Source organism: Lepisosteus platostomus, chromosome 24, assembly GCF_059453375.1.
Source record: "Lepisosteus platostomus isolate fLepPlt1 chromosome 24, fLepPlt1.hap1, whole genome shotgun sequence".
Taxonomy (NCBI): Eukaryota; Metazoa; Chordata; class Actinopteri; order Semionotiformes; family Lepisosteidae; genus Lepisosteus; species Lepisosteus platostomus.
Window position 1 is genome coordinate 15,495,037 of NC_142634.1, and position 12,670 is coordinate 15,507,706.

The 12,670-nt window shown below is 44.0% G+C and overlaps 1 protein-coding gene across 3 annotated transcripts in view; it reads left to right on the plus strand.

Moving 5' to 3' along the window:
- The first annotated feature begins 2,410 nt into the window (after positions 1–2,410).
- The window catches only part of mn1a (MN1 proto-oncogene, transcriptional regulator a), a 61,542-nt gene continuing 51,282 nt past the window's right edge, over positions 2,411–12,670 (plus strand). The window contains exon 1 of one of the 3 annotated variants that reach the window (XM_088617687.1): positions 2,411–7,177. In XM_088617687.1, the coding sequence (XP_088473813.1) occupies positions 3,667–7,177 (3,511 nt within the window). In that variant the 5' untranslated portion in view covers positions 2,411–3,666. The remainder of the gene's footprint in view (positions 7,178–12,670) is intronic. The other 2 variants (XR_015929704.1, XM_088617686.1) reach the window with 2 other exon arrangements.

Genomic DNA, 12,670 nt, shown 5'->3' on the forward strand with positions numbered 1-12,670 from the left:
CTGCAGGACTGTATAAAAACAGCCTTTTTTATTCTCATTATCAAATGTATTATTAAGTAATATTTATGCTCATCCATTATATATATTTGATGTTTGCACATGTTGCTCAGAATGAGGCAGTGTGTTCCTCGTCTATACAGATTCGTCTCTCTGTCCGCCGGGGAAGGAGGAAAGGCAGCACAACCCTGTCACTTTCCTCAGTAATAATTTCCACGTCCAATTCCATTTCTTTTCTAGTTCTGAAATCTCCCCGCCATCAGCGAAGAGGATAGTTCACTTGAAAACTAATTACACAAAATCAATATTTAATCACAGACCAGCATCCTGATCTTGCAGGAAAGAAAAAAAAACCTTTAAAAATCCACCGCAATATACAAATAACCCCTTTCACCCACTGTGATGTACTCATGTATTTTTATTCAGACCATTTTATCTTTTTTTCAGGGCATCGCGGTCATATTTCCAAATATTTCAGCTCTATTTCAAAGAGCTGGGTCCGTGGTTTTCTGTATTTTCTTGTAGTATGCACTCAAGAACACGTTTTAGTCATTCTATTCTTGAACAGAGAAAGACGCAGCTATTTGGTGAGCTTCGATATTTCATTCTTTCGAAAAATCCAATTGCTTCTTTAATTCTGCAAGAGCCAGTGAGAGAACAAGTATTTGATGGATAATGTATTTATATATTATTTAAAATGGATTTTGATTTCATTTCGTGTGTTGCGCCTTTATTTAAAACAACATTTTAAAATGTTACGAAGATAAACATGAACAAACTAATAAATTACAGCATCTGTGATCTGAGTCTCTTAATAATGAGTTCGAACCAGCAAAAAAAAAACCAATATGAATGTAAAACAAGGGGGAAAACAACCGTTTTAATAATTACAATAATCACGAACATGTCATCGGGATCAAAATGTAAGACAAAATCGATATTTATTATTTTTAAAGCTAAGTGTAATCTTTAATTATTTTTTCTTCTGATCACACTAGAGCCCTTTAGACTCTGCTTCCAAAGCTTTTCTGTTTTACCCCTAATTGCAGGATAGATTTCAACCCCAGCAGAGATCAGAAAGGTCTAAACATTTTAAGTAAGATTATTGGGATAAATATTTCATAAAGAGGAGAGCGAGTATTAAATAACATGTATTGATTTTAGTATCACAACACAATTCTACTCCTTAGCCCCTCTAGTCTAATTGATCTTTTAAGGAGGCTTGTGGTAGGAGCAAATGGCAAAGCGTGCCTTCATCTGAAGCTCCTTCTTATGATATGTAGACACCTACGATCTACAAGGTAGCGAAGTCTCTCTTCACTGATTTCCGACTCAAAGGAGAGAGACTAAGCGTGTGGTTATAAATGAACAAATTACAGCGATTTTAAAAGCTCGTGCATGGTGTTCAACTAAGTTAGATTCTGTGCAACACATGCACTTGTACTTCAATTAATTCTTGTCAGTTTTTTACACCTGGTAGGGCCCAAAGTTTAGTCTTGAAGTGTCCGTTCATGGGTTTCTGATTTCACTTTGAAGACGTTCTAAAGCGCAATGGATTGTTGTCCCCGCAATATGCTCTGATGCGGAGCGGCGCTATCACGGCTGATATCAGAAAGAGAGCATTTGAGATCCTAAAATCGTGCCTCTCCAAATTAAAAAAAAAAATGTATCCTATCTAATGCACACAGTCTGATGTGGGTGGAACAAATCTGAAATGCACGTTTAATATTTTAATCACACACGAAGACACGCGTTACATGATGCCCTTGTTCTATATATATATAAACTGAAAAACTTTTGCGTCCTCAATCGATTGTTACTTCGGAGCTCAATACGGTATAAAATGCGCGGCGCTCCGAATAATTTAAAAGGCAAACAGAATTATGCAAATTACGTACTTAATCTATAAAGAAAATGGTAATCTATTGTTTAAATTACATTAGCAAAACAAAGGGCACGACGGTCATTATACTCCATATGTGTGAAAGCCACCACACTGCTCCTTGGTACACTGGGGACATCAAAAAAAGAAGAAATATTCTTGATCATGAGGAGTAAGGTCTCCTAACGGTGTTTCGTTAGTCGGGGTTTGTGCTGAAAACAGGAACTATGTGGAAATATAGTTTATACTAGAATTTATTTTCCAATAAAAGGACGGGCTATACAAATGAAACGGATCATGTAGATAAACATGTCATGTATGATTAAAACTTCATGCACAAGGTTCCAATTAAAAAAAAAACACTGAAAAACAAAATCCAACATCTGATTTGCCCTCAAAACAGGAAAGATGGCAAAGTTTCTTTAAAGACACAATGTGAAAAGACTGAAGTTGTCGGAGGATTGCTTGAGCGACTTTAGACCACCTTAAGAGCTAGTCCCTCCCTCGCTGGCTGTGCATAGGAGGCTGCGATTGGCGAGAAGCTAATGGCTGAAATTGATTGCCGAAATGCAAAACTTGTTGCTGCTTCTGTAACACGGTGATCTCACAGTGCTAGCGAGAGAGAGTCTGATCTCACACCGAATTCCTCCTCCTGGAGGGGATACATCCGAGTCCAGAGAAAAGAAAAAAAGAGAGGGGCTTCACACTACAGCTCCGCTAATGACAAGGAGCAGATGACCGGCGTAACAGAGCCCCGATAATGTGATCTGCGCTCTGGGGCTGAAGGGAAGATCCGTGCGTTTTGGTTTTCTTGGTGACAGCGGATTTCTAGCTCTTCTTCTGGATGGTTGCTCATCGACGGAAAAAAGACTGACAATATCATAAGTCGCTAAATGCTAAAAAGCAGTAGAATCACATTGGTAAAGGAAAAAAATATAATACAGACGTTTTTTTTATTGCACCACGTTTCAGTGCTCTTGAATTGTGGCGAAATGAGAAAGGGATGGGACAAAGTATCGAGGAACCTTTGACTCAGACCCGAGGTACAGACAGCTAGGACACTGACATCACCTGGAGTAAGACTTTTTTTTTAAAAAGGGGGACATTAACAGTAGGTGTTTCTTCTTGTTCGTCTGCCAGTTTTGCTACCTGTCACTTTAGCTTCGTAAGGCTGAAAAGAAAGGATTTCTTTGTTTTCTAACTTTTGTGGAGAACGGGGGATGTGCATAATATATTGGGAATACGAAATCGCAGAAGACTCCTTTTTAATCCATTGTGATAATTAAAAAATACTTTATTTTTTTATTTTCCTGGCGATGCAAAGTTTGCGTAATGCACAGTAAAACGTAGGGATCAGGAATCGTACAGCTTATGAACTTCAAGTTACGGGGAAAGACCGTGGATATTTGTGATTGTTTTTAAGAGCGCTGCACGGACGCTCGCTGGACTCTTTTCCCCCTTTTTAAAACAATATCGGGGGACAAGAGTTTACGTCCACTTGAGCAATACTAAGGTCACCACGCCGCAAAATGTGAACTTCGGGGGTGAGTTTTATATTAAGCTTTTCAATTAGGATTGTGTATTTTATATACAAGGACATTTGATATTTGGATTATTTGAATTCCATCTTTTTTGCCTTTTGTTTTATTTATTATTTTTTAATTTCGTTTGTCCCCTCTTTTACTCGTAATTCGAAAAATCGAGAGAGAGAGAGAGAGCGGGAGACTGTGCTAGACCAGCCGTAGCGGGGAGAGCTGGCTGTCATGAGGGATTGATCGCGGAGAAGTATGTTTGTGCTGGAGCAGTTTGAGCCTCAGATTAACAGTAGAAACGCTGGCCAAGGAGAGAGAAACTTAAACCAGCCTCGACTGAACATGAGCTCCCACTACAAAAGTCCGGCTTTCCATGCCGCGGGGCCGCCTGGAGCTGTGGAACATGCGATGGGGGCTTTAAACGAGCCTCCGATTCTGGGACTAAACATGAATCTCAACGGGGAGCAATACAGCTTCCACCCGAGGGGCCACTCTGAAATGCACGCAGGAGGGCTGCAGCCGCCGCCGCCGATGCACGGCTTCTTCAATAACCAGCAACCTCACCACGGCCACCCTCACGGCCACCACCCTCACGCTCACCAGCACCATCCTCATTTCGGGGGCAACTTCAGCAGCCCGGACCCTACTGGGTCTTGTCTACACGGGGGTCGCCTCATGGGCTATAACGGCAGCGCGATCGGGCCCCAGCAGAACTTTGCAGAAGGCTTTGAGCCCATCGCTGAAAACCAGACGGGGGAGGGCTTTGGGCAGCAGCAGCAGCAGCAGCAGCAGCAGCAGCAGCGTTCGAGCAACATGCCAGAGTTCCAGCACCACAGCGCCCAGAACAGCAGCCACGCGGTCCCAGCCCCCTGCCTCCCCCTGGATCAGTCTCCGAACCGGGCTGCCTCCTTCCACGGGCTTCCGTCCTCCAGCTCCTCCGATGCCCACAGCCTGGAGCAGAGGAGAATGCCTCCCCAGGGGGGTGGAGAAAATTTGGAATACAGTTACCCCAGCGAGACCCCTTCAGGACACTTTGATGTGCCAGGGTTTTCTCCGTCTGAGTCAGAATCCCAGCACCCCCACTATGGGCCCGGCAGGCAAGTGGCTGGTAGCAGCTTCCCTGGCAACCCTGCCATGCCAAGAGCACCAGGCATGCCAGGGATTGCCAAAGTCCACCACCAGCAGCAGCATGGCGTGTTCTTTGAAAGATTTGGAAATGGACGGAAGATGTCTGTGGGCATGGAGCCCGGTGTCAACGCCAGGCACCCTTTGATGCAGCAGCAGCAGCAGGCTGGCTTGCTTGCCAGGCAGAACTCTTGTCCTCCAGCTCTTCCTAGGCCACCTCAATCCGAGTCGAGCACGGCCAACCCTAACATGCAGGAAAACGGAGTGATGATGCCCGGCCAGCACAACCAGTTTGAATACCCCATTCATAGACTGGAGAACAGAAATATGCATCCTTATGGGGACCCTATGTTTAATATGCAGCAACAACCCCCTCAGCAGCCCCCAAATCAAAGACTGCAACACTTTGACTCCCCCTATCTGAATGTGGCAAAAAGGCCCAGGTTTGATTTTCCAAATAATCATAATGCTGAGAACTGTGGTACCTGGAACAGCAACTTGCACAACCCTCCAGGCATGGAGAATCACCTGTCTCCATCTGCCTACCCTGGTCTTCCTGGGGAGTTCACTCCTCCTGTTCCAGAAGGGTTCCCACCAGGCCCCCCTCTCCAACACGCAGGCCCGGATCAGCAGTCCATGCAGCAGCGCCAAAATGCAGCTATGATGATTAAACAAATGGCCTCCAGAAACCAACAGCAAAGAATGAGACAGCCTAATCTCCAGCAGTTGGGTCACCATGGGGATGTCAGTCAAAGCAGCATGGTGCATGGGGGCCAAGTGGGAAATATGCCTCAGCCAAATTTTGAAAGGGAGGGTGGAAGGATGGCCAGCTTTGATTCCCAGAACCCCCACATGCCTCAGGAGAATACCTGGTTTCCAGGGCCCCATCAGCCAGGAGAAATGCTGCCGCGGAGGATGGGCGGCTCCAGTGTCCCGGGGGAGGCCAGCCCTCACGAGATGGGGCTGCAGCAGAATGGCTCGAACATGCTGTTCCGGCCTGGGGTGAATGGAATGGGCATGCAGGAGCCGATGAGGATGCCAGGAGACGGACACGTACAGGCCCTGCATTCTCCGAGCATGCACTCACAGTTTGGAAACAACATGGGCGGCCTTTCGCAGATGCAGTCTCCCGGTGCAGGAGTAGGGCTTCCAAACGCACCCTCTGACCGGAGAGCCCCTGATTTCCCCGCACCCCCCATGGGGGCGCAGCCTAGTTTTCCTTTTGGAGGGTCAAACCGACAAGGACCACCCCACAGCAGCACCCCAGGGGTGAGTGCTTCCCCAGGAAATTACCCTCCCCAGCCAGAATTCCCTCCGGGTCAGCGCTCCTCAGTCAGCAAACTGGGGGCCCTCTCTCTTGGTTCCTTTAGTAAAAGCAGCTCGAAAGACAACATGTTTGGTCAGAGTTGCCTGGCAGCTCTTTCCACTGCGTGCCAGAATATGATTGCCAGTCTGGGGGCCCCAAACCTCAATGTAACATTTAACAAGAAGAGCCAGAATGAGGGCAAGAGAAAACTGAGTCAAACAGAGCAGGACATAAATAGCGGCAGCACAAGTGGAAATGGCAGCAGTGAGTATTTTCAGAGCAATGCTGCTCAGAGTGGCCAGATGCCTGGCACTGGGAATAGTAACAGTAAGCCTACAGGTCAAAGTGGCACGAGCCAGCCGGTTCAGGGGGACACCACCACCACCCTCTCCCCAAACTACAACATGGACGCTACCCCGGGGAGCGAGGGGAAACCGACGACAGGGAGTGGGAGAGGGCGGGGGAGGAGAAAAAGGGACAGTGGGCATGTGAGCCCGGGAATTTTTTTTTCCTCTGACAGTGGCAATCCGGTAGTAAGTCCGGGTCAGCAGGGCCCGCCTGCCAGCGCTGGGGAGCGGGGTGGTGGGACACCCCACGAAAAACCCCTCACGTCCCCTTCCTGGGGGAAGGGGGGTGACCTGCTGCTCAGCGACCAGCCGGATCTCATGTCCTCCTTGGACAGCGGGATTCAAAGCGTCACCAAGTCCGACGGAGGCTCCCCGCGCGTGGACTTTCCCGACGACGTCAGCACCAGCTACGGCGGTAATGAAGACGAGGTGTCCTCCAGCTCGGACAACAATGTCTCAAAACCTAACCGGAGCCCCCTAGTCACAAGCTCCCCCAAAATCCAGCGAGGTGACCACGGGCTGATGAACGGACAGAAGCAAATGGGTCTAAGTATTCTAAATAACACTACCTCTACCCCAGACAGCTATGGGCTCAGCAGCAGTGGGGGTGGCCATCCTAGTACACCTGGCATGGAGCAGGTCCGCACGCCATCCAGCACATCCACGCAGGATGAGATTCACCCTTTAGAGATCCTCCAGGCACAGATTCAGCTGCAGAGGCAACAGTTCAGCATATCAGAAGATCAGCCTCTGGCCATGAAAAACAAGAAGGCTGACTGCAGCAGTCAGAATGGAGACAATGAGCTGGCCAACTGTGGCACGGACAGTAACAAAAATACCATGAGCACTATTGACCTTGACTCTCTCATGGCGGAGCAGCATGCCACCTGGTATATTCCCAACGATAAGTCCTTGATTGAGGGACAGGAGGACGACAAGCCCATGGCACCCTGGGAAAAGACAAAGCCCCAGAATAACAACAAAGAAGGTAACCTCATTTGCAATCTTAATGAAAGAATGATGAATTGGTTGCATGCCTGCTGTGTTTCCCTTAATAGTTAAGTGTTTTTACCAGGGACGGTGACAGTGATGTCACATCTCACCCTACAGGGCCGTGGAAAAGCGCACACACTCACACAGGACGGTTTTTCATATGTGGTCAAATTACACACGAATGCGCGTTAACAGACTGTGTGAAAATGCAACAAATATTCACGATTTACATGCAACAAACCGTCTAGAAGCCTGTATTTTACGATAAAGGTGAAAAGGAACTGAAATACAACTATTATGCGCATTATCCCAGCTGCAGCAACCCAAAGCTCCAATCAGTATTGCCTTACATGTTGTTTTAAAAATTTAAATAATTACTTTTTTTATACAAGCAATTCAGGTTAGCGTTCCAAATGATTCTAGGGAGTATAAAAAAGGACTTCATGTGAGGTTGTAAGATTTATGATCCTGGCACAATTCCGGAACACAATGTTAGGCTTGTTTCTTCGTTGTATCGAGACTTTGCTTATTAACAATCCGCGATGAAGCGGCATTTTGCTTAAGCGGAGACGCTCTGAGATCTGTGCAGGTTTACTTTCGCAAGTCGAAGTTCGTGGGGCCCCAACTGGAGGAATTTAATGCAGCGGACCTCGGCAAACACGAGGCAGCCAGACAGGCGAAATAAATATTTTGCATCCAAATTCAAAAGTATCTGCTGCAGGTAAAAGTTGGAAAGAACTGTTGAAAGAGTGTGGTGTGAAAAATAACGACTGAGGTTCAAAGGAGGCCAGCAGACCCCTTTTCTTAGCAAGACAGATGGTGGATTTTGAGAAACAAAAGTGGGAATCGAAAAAGTAAAATTCAACCCCCCCGCCGCTCTTCTGTGACTTTTACATAGTCTTGCGTTTCTCCCGGTTTGTACAAGGGGAACCGATATAAAGTTACAGTGAAAACAACTGTTTAACTGCAAACTGTAAACTGAAGGAAAATAAAGTAAATATTTCCCCCCGTTCGTTATCTCGGCTTTCAAGTCGATCAACACGGACACATTTCTGTCTGTTGGAAGCTCAGTTTCTCTGTGGGGTCCCACCGGTTTGCCCTCAGGGTGTTTCTTTCCTGCCCCGGTATCTCGGTTTACTTTTGTTATTACTCGGACTAATCTGATTGGATCAAGTGGATTGTTTTTCCTCCCTTTTTTTTTGGTGGGTGGTGGGGGTAACATAAAAGGGGATTATCTCACGTTTTAATGACCAAATTGTTGCGATTAGGGGAATTTCTTAAAATCGGCGCAGTTGGGGTTCCACAGTCTAATCTTATCAACAGTCAATATCCCACGTACGCGCTCGTGCCGGTACTAATGGGATTTATTCGTCGGACTGCAGCGTCTCCTGCGTCTAGAGAAGCACCTCGGTTGGTCTCTGACTGCTACCGGTTATCATCTTTTTATTACCGAAAAAAATATATGCGATTCTTACGTGTGCGTCGGAGAGAAAAGTTTGTCACAAAACGGGCGAAGTATTTTATTCTCAACGTGTGTTCTCGCCACACGACATCCCATCGATTAATCAGACTCCTAAAGCAATTCAATTGGCGGGTGTATAATTTTATATCTTATCTGATATTTTAAGACCTTACGTCCGACCTGATTTATTCTTTTTTTTTCGTTATAAAAATGTAACCGCATATGTTACAACAGACTGGATGATGATAACGCTCGTGTCATAAAGTCCTTTCAAGACGTTCATACCTCCACGAATTCTCAAAGTGCAGAAGAATGGACCTACAATGTTCACGAGTGAATTTATCAACCAATTAAAACTTAACAGAGGCTAATTAAGTTAAGCAGCATCAAATGAATAGGGAACTACTAGCTTTAATGCGGCGGCCTAATTCATTTAACAGCCCACTTATAATGATATAGTTAATAGCTGTGCAGTTTGTAGAAATGTTTTGTGATTGCACGTAAATTCAATTGATATAAACACTCGAGTGATCTTAACTCATTTTTCACAGGGGCTGGGACATCGCCCTTTTCATTCCTGTGTGTTGGTGGGCTGTACGCGGGGAAGGTCGCTTCCACCAAATAAAGAGAACAAATTTAAACATAATTAGTAAAAAGACATGTTTACACCATCAACAGCGACGAATAGGCCTTCCTCTGCAAATGACTTGACCCTAATGGGATTTATTAGGAAACTGGGCGAGGGCACTGTGAAAAGGGGTTGCACACGCCTGAAACAAAACGAGATAACTTTTTTTTTTCATTCAACCAAGCAAATGGGGATTTTGAGGTTTCCGGGATTTTCTGTACCATTTTCATTGATAGATTTTCAAGTAAACGATTAAAACAATTATACAGTTATTTCAGTACAAAACAACGTCGTCTTTGATTCAATTACATTTACACGAAAAATCCGTTTGACCTAATTTGGAAGCTACGAGGATGCACCGTACTCATTAAAAATTGAAACGCCCCAAAATAAGTTTGAAATTGTGCAACCTGAATTTCGAAACGCCATACGGCGTTATAATCCAAAATGTACTCGTTCATACATGTGTATATAAACATACATAAACGCACAAATGTATACGCCCATTAATTATAAGTGTTTTGTTTTTATTAAAACAATTTGAATTCACGCACTATGAGGAGACTTGGGACTGTTTTGCCGTCGTGCAATTCGCATTTGATTTGGGTGGGTTGACGTTTTCAGTGAAATTAATCGGTTCATTTCGAGCGTCTTGACTTTTTTTTTTCCTTTTCGTGGAAAACGGTGTTGCCAAATGCATCATCATAAGCCTTTGTCACTGAGCTTCAGCGGGACAGCATTAGATGCGGTAGACGTGGTTCGGCTGGCTTCCTCCGGGTCAGAGCGGAGCCTCGGCTCCTACCGCCGCCTCTTTGTTCTGATCGGCGCCCGGAATCCGAGCTGCGGTGTTTAACATGCAGAGCCGGCTGCAGGCGGCACATCAGCATGACCGGCGCTGCGCTCCGATTCAAGGACATAAATTGGCTTGTTCGCAGCCCTTTTTATTTTTAAATGGAAATCGCAGAACCACACGCTTCCTTCATTGCACCCCTTACCCTCTGTCTCGGGTCTCCCCCTTTTAGTCTTGCGCACAGCGTCTCGTTTCGCTGCGATCGATAGCTGGTTAGCACAGATCTCAGCCTCTGTCACAGTCGCCTCTTAGGCGCTACAGACAACAAAGAATTAGAGAAAAAGGGAAGGGCTTTAAATATTTTAATATGCGTGTTAATATGTGGCCTCTCATTTGTCAAAAATGGAGTTACTGATAATTTCATATAGTGCAGTGTATAAACTTTCCAATGTATTGTGCTTTACACACCAACACGCTAAATAATGATATAATCGATGCTATCAAGGGGTTTCTGTGATATCTCGTTTCTTTTGCCCGATGTCCTGCTACCTTATTGACAGGGCGTCCCGGTAAACGACCGATCACCGAGATTATAGGGAGGATAACCATTTCTACCGAATAAATACGCAAATTACACTGTCTCAGATCACGCACCGTTTTCTTAGGGGCCGGAGGACCAGGTGCGGTTATTGCTGAAGAATTATATGATAAGGGTCCATTGATATTTCAGTTATTTGATACAGTTGCAACAACATCACCTTTAGTGTTATAAAGGTGTATCAGGTCACTTGACCAGCTTGGTCTGAACATGCGGCTCAGGGATGCAGGAGAGGATCACCACTGTGTCAAATGTAGAAGCGGTTTAACGCTCGATTTCTATTGTTGTTTCTTAAGTCACACGAGCACGTCATCATTTGACATAGTAAATCTGGTAGTTTAAGATTATGTGATAAAATTTTGTTTTGTCGTTGTTCCCTGAGTGCAAATAGTTTCTCTGTTGAGCTAGTCCTCAACAGGCCTGCTTGAAGAAACGTGCGAGTCGATTACATTCAGGATAAACGTTTAATTTTACTGATACACATTACAGGAAAAAAACCCCAACAAAACTCGCGGTTTCTTTGACTAGTTTTCTTTACACTTAGCTGTTTTAGAAACTTTAGTATTAAATTGATTAAATCACGTTTATTTTATTATTTCTGTATGTCTGAAAACAACGAAATAAAACGAAAAGCATTGGAAAAACGACTACGTTAACGCTAATAGTAATACAATTGTGGCAGTAATTCGGAGATCTATTTAAATGTTGTCTAGTCGGCAAATACAAGCCGGAACTAGCCTGACAAGTATAGAAATTCCTGCCATTTTCAAGTCAAAAAAGGTCTCTGAAGAATGTAAATACCTGCATAGTTTCACTGATCCGTCTGAGAGGGAATTAGTATAAGGTTTTGGTGCAGAGCTGCATATATTGTATTTTTGAAATTATACTTTTTTTTAAATCAATAGGTCGAGTAATGAGGGTAACAGTGGGCAAGCTTGTATGAACGGTTGTCCGAATACACAATAATTAAGGAACACTCATTTATTTGAATTGCATTTACAATAAAGTAAATGTATAACATGTATAAAATGTACATAATTTAAAGTAATAAAAGACGTCATGATGGCATCTTCACGAATGTGTCTATTTTTAGTCTTGCGTGGATATAGGCTCTCCCAGTCGCATACAATCTACAGGTAGGTGTTTCTGAGGGGGTGTTTGTTGTGTGAGGAAAGGGTTAATGGTTCAGTAACTCAACACCTCCCAGGTGTGAATGGGTATTTTTTCTAATGTGCAACGATTATTTAGGATTTAAAAAGCTAATATTCGTCTTCTAAGAATGTGGGTGACTGCCAACTCTACTTGCAAAGACTAGTGTTTTATTTTGTTGTTTTCAGAAGTAGACAACCTTTTTTCACTCGAGTCCGTATGCTTCCATTAATATATGCTTGAGTACAATATATACAAAATTACGTACTTTGATATTGCTAATACTTTATTTATAATTATTTTCTTTGCCGTTTCACGTACGTGCAGAAACCTGTACCGATTTCAGTGGACCAAACATTAACCGTGGAGCTACACTTAAAATGAGAAAACCCGAGTTTATAGACATACATATACCTTTAGTTTATTATTTTTATCTGTATAAAACAATTATCTGAAATCTCCAAAGATAATGCATTTTAGAAATTGTATACAATTCTTATGGAAAAAGTGATTGTATTTTTAAAATTGCTTATTTTCCTGACGTGTATAAATTCTGTTCAGATAAATGAAACAACACACCTGATTGTGTTGTGCGCGTTATTTATTTCATAAAAAGAACCGAAAAAATAGAGGTAATTTGCTTATTTTCAGTTTTGATATTTGTTGCATAAATTATTTGGTTAATAACTGGCAGTTGGTTAATTCAGGCGTAATCAACGCGTCCAGTCTCAAGAACTCCAGCTTTTAGTAGTGGGTTTGAAAGTTGCGTTCTGGTGTGCAGTACAGTGACTATACAGGACGTGAAGTCGACTGAAAAGAGAGTCAGCGATTGAAAGGCGATTTGACGTGGTGTTGTGTCAA